Here is a 20,132-nt window from a genome sequence, read left to right as displayed (position 1 = left end):
ATACAATGATCACCCTTTCCCACTCTTTTCCTTCCCTTTCCTGGAGGCATTTTCAAGCTGCACCAGTCAGCACTCGTAAAATACACTGTGGTCCTTTGATGGCTGACCCCCTGGAAGTGTTTATCACTAGTGCTACGGTTTCACCTCTTTGCTGCTTGGTATAATTTAAGCAATGAAGTTCTCACACAAGAGATCCTCAACCTTCTATGTCCAAAACTTTCCAAAGTTTATTTTCTAAACCTTTGGATTAAACATAGAAGAGATTCAAAAATCTGTTTCATTCTTTCATTCATGTAGAGAATAGACCTTTCTGAAAGTAAGAGTGAGATAAAGGAAATTTCTAATAGTAGGCCCATTTTTGTGAGCATTTTAATTTAGTTAAAAACGCTGTCTCTGAAGCGTCCTTCTCATGACAATGGGGCATTTTTAACCAGCCTTAAATAGTAAACCTAAAGGGAGGACACAAGGCTCTGGCATTTCACAGCAGAAAAGATCTAAAAGACAAATCTCTCCTCCCTTTGCCACCGACATGTAACTTTCAACCCTCCCCCCCAGAAATCAGATTACTGGAAATAAGAGCAATCTGGCAACTGTTCTTCTGAGGCCCTACTGGTGCTACACAACAGCCATAATGACTGCCTTGCTCTGCAGTGACCCCGTATGGACAGTTAACAAGCGGGATACATTAACTTCAAAAGGTATTTTTTCCCCCTCTCCTGGGCTTATGACCCCAGTAACAATTCTTAAAGAGATCAACCTCTTAAAAACAGGGAAAGACTGCTGGGGGGATCTTTGCCAAAGCACAAGAATTGCCAGAGGTGGAATATCTGCTTTGGGCCCAATAAAATGGTATCAAGAAAGGGAAGGAAATGAATAAATCCACCTGTAAATCCATTTGTGTACATTTGAAGTGGACAGAAACTAATAGAAGTGAAGCAGAGACAGAATGTCTGTGATAGAAATAAAACCACTTTACTGTTTAGAATAAAAGGACACTATAAAAAGTGAACATTATGCAACATTACCTTAAAAGACAATATACATTCACTGAATATAAAATTTATAAATAACATGGAGGAAAACTGTAAACAGTGCTAGAAAATTTAGCAACAAACACATTCCTTCTGGACAAGATATTTCACACGGGTTTGGTTCCCTCCCCAAGTTTCCATGACTATCAGGAACAGCAGAGGGGCTCTATGAAGGAAGGACAGTCTCAGAGAGAAGGAGAAGCCAGTACAGGCAAAGCAGCAGCAAATATTTAGTGGATTTTTAAAATTCTTCTCAAGATTGGTAGCCCCAAAACCCACTTATTCTAAAAAAGACAAAAACTTTTTGCAGTTCCCTAAATTTTGTTCTGCCTTCCTAAGCTATAAAATCTGTTGTAAGTGAGATCTACTTTCAGAGACATCTGAAAGAATGGAAACTTGTTCCCATGGAGGCCTTCACTTTCTTTACTATAAAAAACACAACAGTATGTTTCCCATCACCGTGAGGTAGCATTTCACTCCAGCCAAGTATGAATGGGATAAGGTGATATATTCAGCTTTTAGAATAGTCCTATCTACAGGGCCATGTAACTTTCCAAGACAGTGGAAATTTAGACCTAAAATGGCAGTTTCGGCCCATCCAGGGGAGGGTGAAAGTCTCCCACAAGAGGACTTTATTCAAGGTACTCCATGCACAGATCTCCTTCTGCTCTCTACTCCCCCCTCATTCTGGAAAAGGAAAATTAAATCAAATCTTTCCCAAACCTTCAATATATTTTTCATATTTTTGTCATTCTAAAGGGGAAAACACTCTCAAGCAAATAAGGAAAAATATCTATAAATAAGAAAGTGAACAGCAACAGACTAGAAATGAGCTATGCATTTTTAAAAGTACTTTTAATAATGTTGGTGTATCTAAAGCATAGGGGATGCGAGGGGGAAGCCCTGGTCCTGTAGATGTCCAAAGGTTGTGCTCACGTGAGCTGTGCCATTAACAGTTCCTCTGACCTTGGGTTATGGGGTGAAGTGAGGAGCATGTCCGAGGTAACAGGAAGATATCTGTCCTGCTGTAAGCCGTTGTATGCTCCATAGCCTAATATTTTGAGGAGAACTTCACACCTGCCTCCTCACTTCTCCATGCCTGCTGTTCCCACATACTGCACGGCATGCTGTAACAAGGGAGAGAGTTTTGTCCACTGGCAGGGAGAAGTGACTTAGCAAGACAGAAGAAAAGAGAGCAGATAAAAAGGAAGAAGTCTTTGAGTCTGATTTAGAACCTGTTCAATCCATTTAATGGCTCCTATTCCAAAGAAGCCTTCAGTCAGGTTCTTAATGCAAGCACAAGCTAAAAATTAGCCCAAGAAATACATGTCCCTGATAGCATGCACAGAAACAAAATTAAAAAGCCTCCCAAAAGAAATGTATTTTTACTGGATTCTTCCCCCTCCTTTTGGCTCCACATTTCTAAAAGCCTTAACAACTGTTTCTTTACACAGCAAGGGGAAAGATTTGCTACCAAACCCCCACCCCTGCCGGTCTAGCTGTCTGCATCTCAGAAATATTTTACCGTCTGCAATATAAAATGGGAATACGCTTCATTTTCTGGTAACGCATCTGCTGGTTTGTTGTTTACAAAGCACATAGCTAGATTATATCCTACTTAGGGACACAAGTCCTCATAGTATTAGAATGCAAATATTTTCACAATAATTTGAGTGCAATACTGTGATGTCTCAGCTAGCTAAATGAATCAGTGACAGGTAAAATACGCAGAGCTGCAGTTTAATGAAAATTCAAATCAACACTTTATCGCATCGAGGGGCATTTTCATTTAGCCTTCCAAAGCCGTGAAAAGTGGCTGCAGCTCAGAGAGACATCAGCTTTGCAACGTCGCCTTGAGCTTGAGGAGGGCCATCTCCAGAAATGCGGACTCCACACGATGCAAACAGTGAGGCCAGCTCCACTCTCTGCCCTCAGTGACCCTTGGAGATTTTGTCAGCTGTGCACAGCTCGAACAGAGATTGCTCCACTGTGCCCAAAGCCCAACCCTGTACTCTGCCAAAAGGGCAACATTCTGACCCACCACCTGATCCTATGACGGGTGCTGTGAAGCACTTGACTCTCCCTCTCATCTCCAACCCGTAATTTAGGAGTAGTCACAGGGAAGAGAACTTCTGAAAAGCGTTCCAAGCCTGAGCCACAGGAAAATCCAACAAACTTTCAGTGTGTTTTGTGCTGCATTGCCACTCGGAGCAGCTGAATAAAAAAAAAAATAAAACACGAAGCAGACCTAGGCACCTCTTACATCAACTCTTTGAAAATGCCCTTTAGAGTTCATGTTAACAATGAAGCTACGTGCTTTTTGCTGTAACAATTCATCTAGTAAATGGGGCATTTCAGGGGATGTACTTCTGGCAGAGCTCTGGTAGTGCGCAAGGAACGTAAAATGCATCAGGGCCCATCTCAGACACTCTTTCCTTTCCATTTGGCAAAGAGGTTCCAAACAACTCTCCAGTAATTGAGGTCACTGACTGTGAAATGCTGTACTGCCCCAAGCTGGAATCACTGCAACACTTTTTCCTGCTGGTGGCAGCTCTGCTTTCTAAGTGGAATGAACTGAAGATATATGGAAACTTAAGATAAATAATCATAATAATACAAAAATGAAGTTAAGCATAATCTTCTCCCTGCCCAAGCCCTCCCCATCCAAAACTCAGTCACCCATTTTGTGAGCACCCCTTCTTCACCATCATTAAAACTTAAAATACTTTTATTTGATAAGAAAAATTATATTATAGTTTTCTTAATAAAAAACAAAATAGAACAAAGAAACTTCTCCAGTCAACGGCAAAGCACAAGACAGGCTCCTCCTCCCACATCACTGTAGGCCATGGTATGAGCACATGCACAGAGCTATGCTTAACAGTGCCTAGAGGCAAACACAGCACTTTACACAGAAGGAATCCTCTGGGCAGCTGAAATTTTATGATCCCAGCCAGCACTTATTAGGAGACCACTCTTCCTTGCCTAGCCACCCCCTCCCACTTCCTTTCACTATATAAACAAATGCAGCTAGTGTAGCTGCAGGGCAGGAACCGTGGTGCAAGGAGGTACAGAGGAAACAATGACTGTAGCCACTACTGCAGATACACTGGAGCTTCAATACCTTAAAAACAACTCACTGACTCGGAATGTCAATATTTCTGTCTTTAAAACACAATCAAACCATTCTTTTGTTTATAACACCAAAAAATTCCATGTCCTGTCAAAAATAGCTTATGTCATTAAGTGTATATACATCTCAGTTCAGCAAAACACTATTTTGGCAATAGATTATTTTTTTTTTCTAGTAAGAGCTCTAGCAAGTCTCCCCTTTCCCTCTTCCATGTGATTGATTTACAGTTGGTATTTTTGCATCTGTTTGGTTTAAGGTGTTCACAAGCTGGTTTTGCTGTTAAAGTTAAGCTGCAAAAATTTCAGGGGCTAATGCTGCTCAAAACAGAATGGCACAGCACTTCATCTGCTCTGCTGTAGGTGCTTTTACCTCCCTGAACCTAAGGGATGAGGGGATTTTGTTTTTTAAACAACAAAAAAAATACTAAACACTCTCTTTTGTTCTGGGGAAAGCCCGAACTTCAAATGCACTGTTGCATTCACACTGTGATTGAATTAGCTAGGACCATCAGTCAGCAATGTTTTTACCAGATGATGTGGTCAGACACACCAGGTGAATTCTCCCACTGCTGCAGTCAATCACATTGCCAATCTCTCCCATAGAGGAGGATTTCTTTTGGACATCATTTTTTTCCAGAGCTTAGGCTGGGTTTCTGTTCAGTTTGTTTCATTTGCCAATTTGATTAATGAAACCTATTTTCCTTCACATAGATTTGTCTACGTATTTTCAGCACTTGGTGCATGAGGAAGGGTGACGGGAAGCCAGCACACAGAAGAATACAGTGCCTAACTGGCATAGTTTTTAGATTTTTGTTTTCCTAAAAAAATAGAGATTATATTGCTACAGCTAATGATACATGTAAGACAGCAAGAGCTCCATCTTTTTTCTTCTTTTTTTTTTTTTTTCTTTTTCTTTCTTTTTCCCCTCCCATTTTTCCCCTCTGGTGTGCAAAAGCAAGCTCCCAAATGTCATCTGATCAAAATGAGTGGTATCAAAAACTGAAAAGGCGATTACAAATTCAGTAAGGTAGCACAGACTTTTTTCTTTTTTTTTTTTTTTTTCCTTTTCTTTAAGTGTTCGAAGTGCTAAAATTTGCATGAAAACAGGCACTAAATTTCATTGTCATCATCATGATCTGGTAAGAGTTAGTGTCCAAAGGAAGATCAGCCACAAGTAAGGGAGAGGGGAGATAAGGAAGGGATAGCGCGCTCAGGGATCTGTGGCATTGATTATTGTTTTATCTGGAGGCGCCCATCCTCTATACCAGCTGCAGTAACCTTCCACCCTCTGGATGCAGGCATAGTGCTTCGCTTGGTATCCTGAGTGGCCGAAGTTGGAGAGCATGTCTGTCCAAATACACTCATTCTTGGAGGTGGCAAAGCAGGGCAAATAGTAGCAGGGTCTAATCTGCAATTGTAAAGAGCAATCGGGTAAGGCTACATGGAAAAAACAAGATTATACAAAATATCTTTTCACATGAGACAAGGGATTAAAATTTCCACTCCCTCAAACCTTGCTTACTAACCCAAAATTCAGCCTCAGCTCAGTAAGCACGTAAGCATGTGCTTAGCTTCACATGCACAGATAATTCCAGAGTCAAAAGGGCTTTTCAGGTGCAGGAAAGTCAAGCTTGTGTCTATGTTTTTGCAGGCCTGGGGCCATGAGCAAAAAATCTTAGTACTAGTGCCAGGCTGTGAGGTTTTAAGGACTCAAAATGTTTACACAGGAAAAAATTTGGACATACCTTGCCAAGCCTCTGGTACCTGATTTAATGCACCTGAAAATTATTCTGCATGGATTATGAAAGCCTTCCCCAACCCCAATTAACTCCAACAGGGCATTAAAAAGGCACAGACCCTGCATTTTCATTTATTGTCTCTTCTCTGGTCTCAATGCTAAAGCCGAGCTTTATTTTTTTCCCCTGTAAAAAATGTTGTCCTCCATTTCTCTTCCTGGCTGTTACCAGCATCGTTAGTACTACCAGCCAGGGGAAACAGAATTCTATGTTTTGAATGTCTTAACGCCACCTAATTGGAGATGCACATACCTTGCACCCACAGCCCAAATGATAACGATGATTCAGTCCTTTACGCTGGGACAGAGTCAGCCGGTCCCATTTCTCATACCAGTTGCACAGGCCAGTATAAACCTTCCCTTCATATACACGGCCTTGAAAACAGAGACACAGTCACAAGTTAGCACTTCTCAGCTCAAGCACTTTTCTCATTTCCTGAGATTGCTAATGGTCTCAGTATGTTTGGCTTCAGTCACTGCTCAGCAACTGCTTTCTTTTTATTAACTGGTTCAGGAACCTCTGGCCAGCAAGATTACAGCACTTCTGTAAGTTAGGAGTGCTGTGTCAGCTGTAAGCACCAGCAACAACCTGCAGGTGAGTAATGCTGTCAAGCTCCTCTCAGCAGAGCAAAGTGAATTGACACCTTCACTAGAAACAAGACTTGGCAACTGCCACACCTCTCTCTCCTTGCATCCTCCCATCTCAGCAGCCTGCGTTTCTCCAGGTCATTCCAAAAGGATCTTCCATTTCTGGAGCAGCCAAGTAGCAGCCAGTTCCCTGTGACAGACTTGCCAGCTCAGGTGTGAATTGACAGCTGCGGACTGTCTTACAGCATATTTGTCACAACATGGCTGGGTATGAGAGATACTTCAGGAAAGAGGGAACTCTAATACTGAGAGTCATTTCACTCTCTAAACAGTACTGAACACCAAAATACTGTTGGCCATCTCAACACTTGGGAAGCTGCATATAGAGCTGTCTACCCCGCTGCCCATGTCTTTAGCAATTTTATGCATAGAACAGAAGAGGTTTTGGTTATAAAGAACACCACTGTCCTTTACCTGTAATCAGATATTGGTACTTGTTGACCTCCAGCTTGACTCCACAAAGACTCTCTGAGGCTTCTGTGTAGATGTACTGAACATGTGGCATTATCTGGAAGCCCCTGTACATCTAGAGAAAGAATAAAAATGCTTCAAGTTATCTTAAGATGACAACTTTTAACTTAAGATTCTTTACAATCTACGTTCCTAGACTGCAGTGGCAAGCAGTGTTCACAAGACTGAAGGACTAATGGCACTAGATGGACTCTGATGGAAGTCTCCCCACCAGATCTGCTGGTAAAGCAGAATACTCACCTGCTAACAAGCCTTTGCAATTCAGCACAGGGACCACTTCTCCCCCCTCACATTAGTTCCAGCAGCACTGAGTGCAAAAAGCACCAACACTGCAAGCTCTGCCAACATCCTGAACAATTTTTTCCCTTATATAGTTCATAATTAGGGAGAAATTGAATTAGTTCAAGTTTGGAATCTTTCTCCTTCATGTGATTTAAACAGTTTCTTCTGAACTAAGGGATTTTTTTCTTTTATAACAATGACCCTATTTTCCAGTGTTGCTGCTGTAAGAGTTTCAAACCTTTGGCACTTGATTTAAGTCATCAAGCCAGACACCTCCTTCTCCAATGCCTTGTATACGCAACTCGGGCTGACTTCAGCAAGGGTTTAATGTTTCTCTAACTAAATGAACGCAGAAATAGAATTCTGCCCCATCTCCTAAAATTAGCCCAGTACTGATGGGCGCCATAAAGAAAATACCTCCTTTTTCATAATCTTTCTTACATTTCAGCTTAATTGAAACATGAACCCACAGATACGGCAGTTGGATTCCGTCAGAAATTAACATGCATCCCTGTCTGACCTGACCTTACCACTGCAATTTAGGGAAACTCATGCCCACCCGTCAGTAGCATAATGAAGCCTGTGCATAGCAATGAAACAACCACAGCCTGTGTACGTTGGACCCAATAAAACATACCCAATTTTTTAAATATTGAGGATGATTTTCCCAAAAGTTTCATCTTTAAAATTTGGTTATCTTTTCAAAGCATTCAGTCTCTCTTTTTCCCCCCACCAACTGTATGAATGGCCAATGTTTAAAAGTTAAAGCAAAACAATAAGAGTCAGAGAGAATCAGAGTTTCATAGCATTTCCCAGCCTATCCATTTCTCTGTCAGCTTTATTGATAGAGAACACATTTATATTAACTGTAAATATTAAAGTGAGGCAAAAGAGAAAAAAAACTCCAAACAATCCCAGAGCTATAGATCCTTGCTGCAGTGTCACCGAAGCTGTGGTATTCTCCTCCAGGCTGTATTCCATTTCTTGAAGACCCCTATTATCCCAGGGTATTTCACTCTTCCCCTCCTTTAAAAACAACAAACCTTTTTCTTTCTGAAATAATGTCTGTTGATTTAACGGATTTTATGCTAGACCCAGATACTGCATATAAAAATATAAAAAACTACTAATATGGCTATGCTGAGAGGTCAAACTATCTTTTGGGCACCCACGGAATGCCTGCCAGGGTTTTTTTTCTCTTTATTTATATAACCCCAATCAGCATAATCTTATAACAGTATCACAACTCAGTAACAGCACTGCTGTATACAGTAAAAGACATGCTAAAGGCTTTGCATTTTCCAGCCTTCCTTCTCCACTCAAATACACAAAGAAAGCATTTTTTTCAAATTAATCATCCTGTATCACCAAAAGCTCACAGATCATGTTTGGAATACACCATCATGTCCATAAGTGAGCAAAGTCTTTCAATGAATATGGAAGAACTGAACCTTGCCTAATCTCTACTTTATCCCTGCAATTTTCTTGGTATGGAATGATCTACTCAGATTTTCCAATTATGCTCAAGATAGCTGGAGATCTCGGTTCTGGCACAAGCATCCTCTCTGCCCTTGGATGAGTTATTTAGTCCTCAGTACATTTTCGTTCCTCATCTGTAGAAGAGCCCTGCCTTGCTTCCCAAGGTACTGTGAGGAAAGGCACACAGAACAAAGATCATGTGTTCAGGCCCCGCTACAGTGGGCGTCACACCAAGAAGCTACGATAACGGTATCTAAGCAGATAAGACTAGCTGAGATAACAGCTGGGGCTGCCCGGTCTCTCCAGGCAGTGCATTATCTACACTGCAGAAAGCTGTATGTTGTGCGTGTGCAGTACAAGTGATCTGTCGCTCAGAGTGCTAAGCCCCAAGTAGCGTTCAGCTAATTAAATATCTGTGCTATAAAGTCTACAAGTGCACAGGCACGCTTTGAGCCCGTTCTCCCCCTTGCAGAAAAGGCTACAGGCTAGACTAATCATTCCGCTGAGAAGCTGCTCAGGCCTTTCCTACAGGACCCTCACAGTCATCACTCCTCCCATCTTCTGCGTCATCAAGCTCAACATGCCTGTGAAGTTTCTAGTGATGCTGAACTGGGGTTCAGTTTTCAACTCCTGGACCCAATTTCCTGTTCACGTTACCATCAGAGACACCACTGTCAGGGTTGATGAAGAAAGCATGCTCAGCCTCTCAAAAAGCATTTCAGCTCACCCCTCCATGACCCTCCTAGCAACTGTCACACTAATTGGCCCAGTGCTGGGGACAGACAGGGCCTTGCCTTGTGCTCTGATAACTAGAGAAAATTCACCACGACCTTGGTTCTCAGGGGAGGAAAAAAAGTTTAGCAAGGGGGAAGCTTCAACAGATGCCCTCTTTCAAAACAAATAAAACAATACCTTAAGCACTGCTTTTGGATACACAAAACATCCTGGAAGTGCTATTAGACCAGTCAGAAGAAAACCATCCATAAAGCCAGCCTCTCTCCTAACTGCTGCCCTCGGAGTCCTCCTGTCGCCACAAATGTGTATTTTCAGAAGCATAATGACAGGGAACAAAGTATTAGCAAGCGTCACATGGTGGTGTCTGCTGGTGCTGCTCTACTTCCAGCTGTGTCAGCATTCCTCTTAGCAGCCTCCATACTGCCTCAGAAATGCACATGCAAGTCCTGCAGTGGTTCCTGCTGCATGATTAACTTCACCCTGTGATACAGTGTTCCTCCCTCCATCCCTCCCATCTGAGGTCGCACCAGATACCAAGGCTTGGAGTCATCTTGCCTAGTCTTCAGATACCTAAAATTGAGACACTTCAGATGAATCAGGCATCCTCTCTATTCAAACGCCAAGAACGGGCACCTCCAGAAGCACTCAGCCCATCCTAAAATAGCTGTCTACAACTGGTGGGCTGAATTACACGTTGGTGGTTCCTGTCTCTCTCTATTGACAATCAGGAGAGCAGGAAAGACTCAACACCTTATTTCAGTCTGTCTAAAATTAAACTAAATTAATCCCACCCCACTTCTTTCCTCTTGAGACTATCACATTTCACCCCTTAGACGCCTTTTACGAATCAGCAACAAACCAAGGAAAGCCTCCTTGCTTCTGGCAGCCTGTGCAGAGTTCTGCCATGGCCAACCAGGACTGTTTGTGCACATGGATCAGAAATATCTTATCTCCTTGTTTCCTTTACAGTTTCCTGATGTAGGTTTGGGCCATTCTCAGAATGCACTGCAGCATCACAGAACACGCAGGGTTTAGATCAGTCCTGTGCAGATTTCTGACGCACGATCTTGAAATATTCTTAAAATATTTGAGAAAGCAGTGGGGGGAGGCAGAGGTTGCCTGAAAAAGCGCAAGGCCTTTTCAGACAACAAACCTGAGCACTACAAAGCCTGGCACTATTCTGTGCCTGTGGGCTGACCTCATGCTCCAGTCCAGCCCTACGCTGGTTCAGTTGTGAAATTCAGCAATGAGTTCAGGAGTGTTAGTGAGAGCAAAAATCAGCCACAGCAAACTAACGAACCCATGAAAGAAATACAAAGGTTGTTTGTTGCCTTTTAAGGCTGTTCATGCTTTTCACAGGCAATTCAGTACACCACTGATAGACTAAATCGCTTGTTCATTTTTCATCTGCAGGTGCAGATGGATTTATAGGTGGCCAAAAAACACTGACATGTTAGTTTTATCTTCAGAGTTGTTCCCATGCAGCTGTGCAGAGCTATAGGTCTCAGTTTTCTTTTCAGCAGGAGGACAGTCAGCTTTCATTGGGGAAAGCAAGGGAGAGATTTGCTGCGTCACTCTGAGTTCCTCCACTACATGGAGCTGAATCCCTCTTTATACTGAAGTCTCTAAGCTCAGCAGAAAGACAGCGGGGTTTCAAAGAAGGCACTTGGTTTGTTTGTTTATCAAGCACTATGTCCTCCGGACATTCCAGTTCTACTGAGCACTTCAACTGCTTCAGGTTCCTTCCTACTGAAGGGCACAGTTAAATGTGCGATGCAACATCTCACCAGCCCACCATCTATGTAGCGGGCATAGAGGCAGTTTGACCAACACATTATTTCCCCTTTAAAATCAGTCTTGCTTTCGTTGGATACAGTTTCCTAACAAACCACTGTGGAACCGCTCCCGCAAAAAGGCAATTGTTTTCTCGTGGTCTCAGCACAAGGACATTGCAGATTCCGGCAGTATCTGCTGTAGACACCCTGGCCCTGTGCTGCATAATAACCCAATGAAAACAGCCAGGCCAGGCTCTGGCCTGACTAGTTGGTGCCTATTGACAGTAGAGTGGCTGCTGCTCCGCTCAATACGCTCACCTTGCCTGAGCTTATGCTCCTCCCCATGCCAGCAGACACATAAAAGCCTTTTCTATTCATAGCAGGGACACTGTCGCAGGCTCCTAGGTGAGAGGAGGAATGCTTAATGCTGTTCCAGAGATCTCCGACACTGCAGCTCACTGGCTGGCAGTGGGGTGGGCTGCATCATTAGTTAGGAGAGAGGCTAGTGTTTGGGTTGGTAAAGTGTAATAATTCATTTTGGGGGCTGCTGTTACTCTAGGTCATCACTGGACCCTGTGTTCATGGTCTATGTTAGGCAGGAAGCACCAAACTCTTGGAACAGAGTAGGGGGGAAAGTAGGGATCCTGGACAGGCCAGGATGAAATCAGAAAAAGAAAAGTTGATGGAGCCACTGCAGCATGTGGATGTTGAGTAGTTTTGTGAAGTGGGGTACACTTATTGAACTGGAGAGTGACAAAACCAAACAAGAACAGTACAGAGTGCTGCAGGTGTGGGAGCATTGTCTCACTTGCCCACATAACTAGTTACCTTTTTATAAGTACAAGTTAAATCAACAAATACATATTTCCTTCTGAATCTTAAAAATAAATGTTTATGATTAAAGAAATTAGTCAGCCCAGCCCCCCATGCCCTCTTATTCAAAGTGCAAGCATTCCACTCTGGTGGAAGGGCCATGCCAGGACCACATTTGGCTACGTGTGCGGTTTTGCGACAGCTTATGAAACAGGCTTTGCGTCTCCTCCTCCCAGCTTTCGTGCTTAGCTATAAACTGCCTTATAAAGAGAGTTACTGTTACGAGGCAGGCAAGTGACTGTTTTTTTCTGAACTTTTACTTTGTCTAATATGTTTCAGATTTCTGCAGTCTCTGCCAAACTTTTCCATTCCTTTTTTTTTTTTTTTTTAGAAGACATAAACCAGTCTTATGACTGGAATGGCATAGCCAAGAAAAACAATCTAGGGCTGATTTTTTAGCATTACATAACAAGGGGTCAGTCTAAGAAAAAAATCTATGTCCAAAGCAGCAGGTTGAGCACCGTTTGCGCAGCAAAGAATTCGAGGTCTGAAGAGAGGAACTAGAGAAACCAAGCAACTGGTGTAGGAGATCTACATCTTTTCATCTCTGAGTCAATATTTTACAGCTCTTCTGAGCTGACAATATTTGAAAGCTACAGTGTTTGGTTTAGCTTTTATAAAGACTTCATTATATGAGTTTCATTTGTTCTGTACATGGAAAAAAATGACGTCATTCTAACTGGTGGTCACAAAGAACACAAGGAAAGAAGAGATGAAAGACCACTCTCCCAAGCCTAGCAGACCCCCAGCCCCCACCCCATCTTGAATTTAATGAAAGCGCTGCATGGAAAAGCTTGCATTTCCACAGTCTAACACTGTGTATGTTGAACACAAAAACGATTCCACTATCTAGAGAACTCCATCTGGCGTCTTTCACCATCAGAAACTTTCAAAATAAAGGCAGAATACAGCTATTCAGCACTGTATGTCAGGAATGACCTCTTCCTGCTCCTTCACCTCCCCCGGCAAATTGCCACCAATTGCTGTTACCTTCCATTCTGGCTGACTAGTACGAAAAGTTCAGGTGCTACTATTTTAAGTAACTTTTAAGTATGCAAGTTCTGTTTATTATTACATATTAATTAGAATCATTATCATATCTACAAGCTTATGTGAAACATCTGCAAACGTACCTTCATCTGCTTGACTGTGTATCGCATCGTTCCAAATGGTCCATCTTTCATGAGCTTCTTCCCCACAACTTTAGCTCGGATCACTGCCATAAGAGAGGAAAAATACAACAAATTATAAACAACTTTACACAACATTTAGGTTAGACCCTCCACCTCAAAAAAAGCCACTTAGATAAACTGTTCTGTAAAATAAAACAAAACTCCAGGCCAACATTCCTCTCAACTTATTCTAAATCTCACACACAATGAAGGAATGTAAAATGGGATGCCAAAGCAAGAGGAAATCCAGTTTTGTGTGAAGAATAAGAACAAGCATTATTTAGGTTGAAAACTCGCTGAAATCTGCAAATCAGACTATAGCTAGGACCAACACAGGTTAAAATCTTTACACCAAGCCACTGAGATGAAGTTCAAATTTGATGCCTTAACTCTCAACATAAAGAATGATGTTCAACAAGACAGTACTTTTAAACTGTTCTTTCGGTGCCAATGCAGGTTCTGTTTTCCAATAACCACAACAATGCAGTACAGCGCACTGGAATATCCCATATCTGGGGATTTCACTACAGCTGCCACCTTCCAGATACCACAAAACTCCCAACAAATGGCTCCCCTGAACAAATGGCTACTGTGCAAAAACAGATTGTTCAGCAACCATCAAGTCCACAGCAAAAGCTGCCAGGCCAGCCAGAAGCTGCCTGGAAGATAAACTCAATCTGACCCCTCAGACCTTACGTGCACTGCACTTCATTTCTTCCTGAATACTAAGGGGCAGTGTGTGTGCATGTGTGCCTGACAGAGATACCTCCACTGTACCACAGACGCGCCACAGTAATGCCAGCTGAGCCCAAGACATTATAAATAACGATTTTGAGGTCACTCAGACGGATCTAGTGGGTATTTTACAGTCAGTGCTTAACAAAGAGTTCTCTTGCTCCTCTGTTTTGGGCGTATTCCAGAAAAACACTACTGTTCCATCCATCCTCTTTGAAAAAGTTCTGCAATCACCTGCTCACCTCACTAGAGGAGCAAAGTTTAGTGACAGGGCAGGCATTACTCAGCTGAAGTCCACTGCCCTACAACACACACATCACATTATACAGGCACCAGAAGTGGCTGCAGACAGGCTGCAGAAAATGAGATTGAAGAAGACCAGTCCTGGGAAGAATAAGAATCACTGTTAGAAAACCCTGTACCCCAAATGCCACTCATACAAATAACAAAAAATAAAACAAGGAACTCAAAATTCCATCACCCAAGAGAAATATCAAAATTACTATATAGCCATGCAAATCTTACCTAAAGTCTTATTCATCAAGCTTCTCATTAAAAGGGCTATAAAAATTATTCCCGCAGAATAATCCAAAGAATGCAACATATTCATAACACACTTGACAATGTATAGTTATATATAAATTCCCCAGAAACCACTTTTTTGTGTATGCAAGAGGAGATATGAGCTACTTTTGCATAAAGTTTGTATCGGTACACCACTGCAAACAATACACCTCCGGTGAATATATGGCCCAATGGTTCCAGACTTCTGAAACCGAGCAACTAAATCGGACCACATACATCATTTCCTCTGAGCCTATGAAGGTCCTGATCTTAACTCCCTGCACAGGACAGAGGTACTGCTTTCACAGCAATCTTCTGCTGCATTTCATCTGTGTTTTGCTGAATGTATCATATTAATGCATCACAGAAAACAATTCATTAAAAAGCAGGAAGGCATGGAAAGGAGTCAAAGAGGTGGAGGTACTCCTTTGCAAGCAGGAATACCCAATGAGTTATTTGCATTATAACACTATCTAAAAGCAGCAGCAAAGTTCGGGGATCCATTTTGCTAGGTATATAGGACATTAAACAAGCACCTTGTTGCTTCTTAGGTCATTTAGGTTTCAGACAGCTGTAGAACACCACTGGAAGAAATGGGAAAAAAGATGAGGCTAAGTTTTTGTTCACTACCTAAACCAAATTAACGAGGCAAAAAGCTTGTCCCAGTTTTCTAAAGAACAGATTTAAAGGAAGAGATAGGTCAGGTTATGCACACCAGTTCCTGGAACAAGTTCCAGGAGGTTGGTGTGAAATTAAGACAAACTCACTCTGCTCTGATTTACATCCTGTGCTTCAGCCAGGCTTGTCAAATAAATTTTGAACGAGGTAAGACAGTCCTGCTGGCTTTGATTCAAAGGACCAACAAAACCTTCATTCATTCAGTGTAAAACTTCATTCTTAATTTTTTTTTTCAAACTTCTACTATCCAATGGCAGTGAAAGCCAGTACAATTTGATTGATTCTCCTATTTAACAAGTTGTTCAGACTTCAGTTTACTTTCTTCTTCAAAATTTCATAGCCATATTGAAGCATGTCCTTGAGAACTGCAAATATCTTTAGAGTGAGGTTCTTCCATGGATTGCCCCCAACCACCACAACCACTAGCGTAACTATAAAAAACAGACTGCCTAATGGTCAATGAAAAAGAACAGAATTTCTTTAAGGCTTCAGTGAATTCCAGGGCACTTCACTAATGCTGGAGTCTCTAGCAAAGGGTATCAAAAGTCTTTATCTGTTGCATATGTGATACGCTGAAATTGAAAAACCTGCTGTTTGCCCAACACATCTGAAATCATCAATGAAATCTTGTATGTTATTGACAGTGATAAGAAATATACTAAATGGCAATATTGCAAAATGCTAGTGTTTTCAAACCAGAACACAGCATAAAAGATGACAGGAACATTCCCAATTGCTGACAAAATACCTAAAAACCCATTTTCTTCATGTACTTCACTGCTAACTTGGCAGCCATTTAACTTCTAACTAGAGTAGCACAGCCACTTCAGAGAGAAACCAGCTTTGATTTATGGACTAATCCACAGCTTCAGCCCAGGACCAAAGATTCCAAATGCGCATCTACACTAGCATGTAACAGCATCCCAATTTCAACCAATGCCACCCTTGCAAGCAGGTGGAAGAATCTGTATTTTTGTATTTTTATTCCCCAGTAAAGTTAGAGAAGATCAACCATCCAATAAAATCCCCCTAGTCAAAACAATGAAAAACCTTAGTGTGGGCCATCACTTCAAGCGCTTCGTAAAAGGGTCAAGCCCTCTATCTCAGGGAAGTTGCCTTTATTATCCAAATGGTAACTTATCTAGAAAAGTTCCTTACTTTACCAAAAAGCTAGGCACAAACAAAAGAGCCCACCCTGCCTCCTTTTTCCCATTTTAAAGGAAAAGTCAAGCTGTTGGCCAAGGAGCAGAGGATACTCCAGCTTAAGTCTACCCCCTGTATTTTCTGAGGCTAAATTCCCACCCCTGACGACTAGATGCATCTGGGTAACTGGAGAGAAATGCTGAATGGGCAGGACTGCTCAGAGGCTGCTCTTGCCCATCCAGCTTCATCACCCTAAGCCTCCACGCATGAGAGCCACTTGTAGACCTGCCCAGAACAGCGCTTCAAGCTGCAGATCTGCAGTCACGTTTCCCAGTTCCTATCTTTGTTCCTTCAAACCACCACTCACCAGTTATACTGCTGGACCACTCTTCACACCTGGTCAGCAAATGAAGAACATTGCTCCTAACTGAGCGGGGACCATGCATACTTGCCTGAGGAATTTTTCACCCTCTGCAAATTATCAGAAATTTACAGTATTTCTGCTGTAAATTCAGTCTGTGTTATATTAACGAAGTTAACTGTTTACTTCTGGGGACTCCTACTGCTTGAGCAGAATGAGGCAAAAAGTGCTGTGACTGCTGCCCTGAACTCCTTCCTTCTCCCTGAAGCTCTATTACAGTCCTGCTATGACTGATGGGAAACTTTATCCCACACAAGTGGTCACCAAAATAGCTGCATATTTTTAAACCACAATTCCTTTGAAGTACTGCCTATGAAAATACTCCAAGATGAATGTTTCTCAATAATTTGGGGTTTCAGGTCGGGTCACTTTGTGGGACTGGAGCAGTTGGCAAGGTCTCATGAGTGATTTGTAATTATTTATGAAAAGTTAAATTAGATGAGGATATAAATCTTGATAAGCATGGCAGCCACACCAGGATTCAAAGAGGAGAAAACATATGCGCTGCTTCTCAACATTCAACATGATTAAAAAAATGAGGGAGAGAACAGAGAGAAAGAAAACTGGATATTTAGTTGATATTCCAAAAAAATATTAAGAAAATAACAACCTGCTGTGTTACATCTTTTCCAAGTGTCACTGGATGAGGTCTTATAAAGGTAAAAAAATCAGAATGGGCATAGAAGAAAAAGGCCCTATATGCACATTTATTTGCCCAAACGCACATGTATCTCACTCAAGTGCTCTTTAATTTTATTCCTTACTTTGTGGCCATTTTCTCAAGGATTCATAGGCAGAATAGGCCTAAAGGTAAGACATGAAGCAGAAGAGGACACTGGCTTTACCGCTGAGATAGCAAAAGGCACTCAGAGGGTTGTCATCAGCGGCGCTGAGTCTAGTTGGAGGCTGGTGACAAGTGGTGTCCCTCAGGGGTCAGTACTGGGCCCAGTCTTGTTTAACTTCTTCATCAACGACCTGGATGAAGAGTTAGAATGTACCCTCAGCAAGTTTGCTGACGACACCAAACTGGGAGGTGTGGTAGATACACCAGAAGGCTGTGCTGCCATTCAGCGTGACCTGGATAGGCTGGAGAGCTGGGCAGAGAGGAACCTGATGAGGTTCAACAAGGGCAAGTGCAGGGTCCTGCACCTGGGGAGGAACAACCTCATGCACCAGTACAGGCTTGGGGTGGACCTGCTGGAGAGCAGCTCTGCGGAGAGGGACCTGGGTGTCCTGGTGGACGACAGGTTAACTATGAGCCAGCAGCATGCCCTGGCTGCCAAGAAAGCCAATGGGATCCTGGGGTGCATCAAGAAGAGTGTGGCCAGCAGGACAAGGGAGGTTCTCCTTCCCCTCTACACTGCCCTGGTGAGGCCTCATCTGGAGTACTGTGTCCAGTTCTGGGCTCCCCACTTCAAGAAGGATGAAGAGCTACTGGAGAGAGTCCAGCGGAGGGCTACAAGGATGGTGAGGGGACTGGAGCATCTCCACTACGAGGAGAGGTTGAGGGAACTGGGCTTGTTCAGCCTGAAGAAGAGAAGGCTGCGAGGGGACCTTATAAATGCCTACAAATATCTGAAGGGTGGGTGTCAGGAGGATGGAGCCAAGCTCTTTTCAGTGGTGCCCAGTGACAGGACAAGGGGCAATGGGCACAAACTGAGGCACAGGAAGTTCCGTCTGAACATGAGGAGGAACTTCTTCTCTCTGAGGGTGACGGAGCACTGGAACAGGCTGCCCAGGGAGGTTGTGGAGTCTCCTTCTCTGGAGATATTCAAGACCCGCCTGGACAAGGTCCTGTGCAGCCTGCTGTAGGTGACCCTGCTTCGGCGGGGGGGTTGGACTAGATGACCCACAGAGGTCCCTTCCAACCCCTACTATTCTGTGATTCTGTGATTCTGTGATTCTGTGATTCTTTTCATGAGGCAAGGAGTAGACAAACAGGCAATGACCGACATGAGGGAAGTGGATGCATGAGATTAAGACAAGCATTTGCCAAGCTGAGGAAACAACATGGTGAAAAGACTTGCAATTACCAAGTCATTTCATCCAGGCACACACTAGCTACTAATGTGCAGTAGCTATTTTTCCCAACCGAAAAGCAAAGGCGTCAGCTGTCTTAGATCAATCCAGCCCGTGCCCCCTGTTTGGGCCAGCCACTGGATGGTGGCACCATCACAAACCTCACCTGACATTAACAGGAGGGCAGTGGTACATGCACAAGCAACACCACGAATCCCAGTGGCATGCCCAGCTGCACCATGAGAACCAGATGCTTTCCTGCAAGTGGGCTGGTTGTCATCCATAAACAGCATTTTAAGTGGAGACACACACCCTTTAGGAGACCAGGATTTGCTCCAAACCCGTATCCCTTGTGACCAATTATCATGAACAGCTCAGGAGAGTAACAAATGCTACACTTTTCATTATTGTTTCAAGGATTTATTTTATTGCTGTGCAATATGAGTATTTTTAGGTGAGAGGTTTGCCCGAGATGCATGCTCACTGCATTTAAGTAAGTGAAGGATGTGGAGGATGCTGTTTGCTAATGGAGACACAGGGGACAAGTCCATACTTTGACATCCAAATAGCGGCAAAATAATATATGGGGCGCAGCAACATGACCAGGAGGCTGAAGAAAGGCTCCTTCTACCCTGGGGCCACTAACAACATCAGGAACTGGACAGCAAAAACAACCCTCAACAGAACAGAAAAATGCACTTGGAAATGCTGCCTTACCACTAGAGACAGGACATGCCAAGGAGGATGGTTACCATTTTATTCATCCAAAGTTTATAGCAGGGCTCACTTCCAAGAGCAATTTGCTGCGAACTTTTTACCAGCTTCACTATCAGCTCTTCCATGCAGCCTGTCTCACAAAAACTCCTTACCATGCTGGTACATGCTGGAGGGCTCAGAACACACAGGGCTAAGGCAGCTGGTATGTTTAAGACTCCCAAGCACACCTAGCACACTGCTGAGGTATTTGTTTATTCTAGCATTTATTAGGAGGTGCCTCCTAACCCAGTCATGGCAGGATGCTTTTACACACAGATTTTCTAGCATTGGTGCTGATGGCACTGCTAAAAAGACAGAATTGCTGTGTCTGTCTTGCTCACTCTCTCATGAGCTGCATTCCTTTTCCCACTCCCCTGGATGATCTGTTAGCAATTACTACCATTGGCCTCCCTAAAAACACAG

The 20,132-nt window shown here is 42.9% G+C and overlaps 2 protein-coding genes across 2 annotated transcripts in view; one reads left to right on the top strand and one right to left on the bottom strand.

The window, feature by feature from the left end:
- Positions 1-20,132, top strand: part of SYN3 (synapsin III) — a 202,229-nt gene that overhangs the window by 69,112 nt on the left and 112,985 nt on the right. The window lies entirely within an intron of this gene.
- Positions 948-20,132, bottom strand: part of TIMP3 (TIMP metallopeptidase inhibitor 3) — a 40,054-nt gene continuing 20,869 nt past the window's right edge. The window contains exons 2-5 of the mRNA XM_075427941.1: positions 13,355-13,437; positions 7,021-7,132; positions 6,212-6,333; positions 948-5,571 (exon numbers count right to left, since the gene is read on the bottom strand). Of these exons, the coding sequence (XP_075284056.1) occupies positions 5,374-5,571; positions 6,212-6,333; positions 7,021-7,132; positions 13,355-13,437 (515 nt within the window). The 3' untranslated portion in view covers positions 948-5,373. The remainder of the gene's footprint in view (positions 5,572-6,211; positions 6,334-7,020; positions 7,133-13,354; positions 13,438-20,132) is intronic.

This window comes from Opisthocomus hoazin, chromosome 8 (genome assembly GCF_030867145.1).
Source record: "Opisthocomus hoazin isolate bOpiHoa1 chromosome 8, bOpiHoa1.hap1, whole genome shotgun sequence".
Classification (NCBI taxonomy): Eukaryota; Metazoa; Chordata; class Aves; order Opisthocomiformes; family Opisthocomidae; genus Opisthocomus; species Opisthocomus hoazin.
Note: the sequence above shows the minus strand (reverse complement) of the source record. Positions and strands in the feature narration are given on the sequence as shown.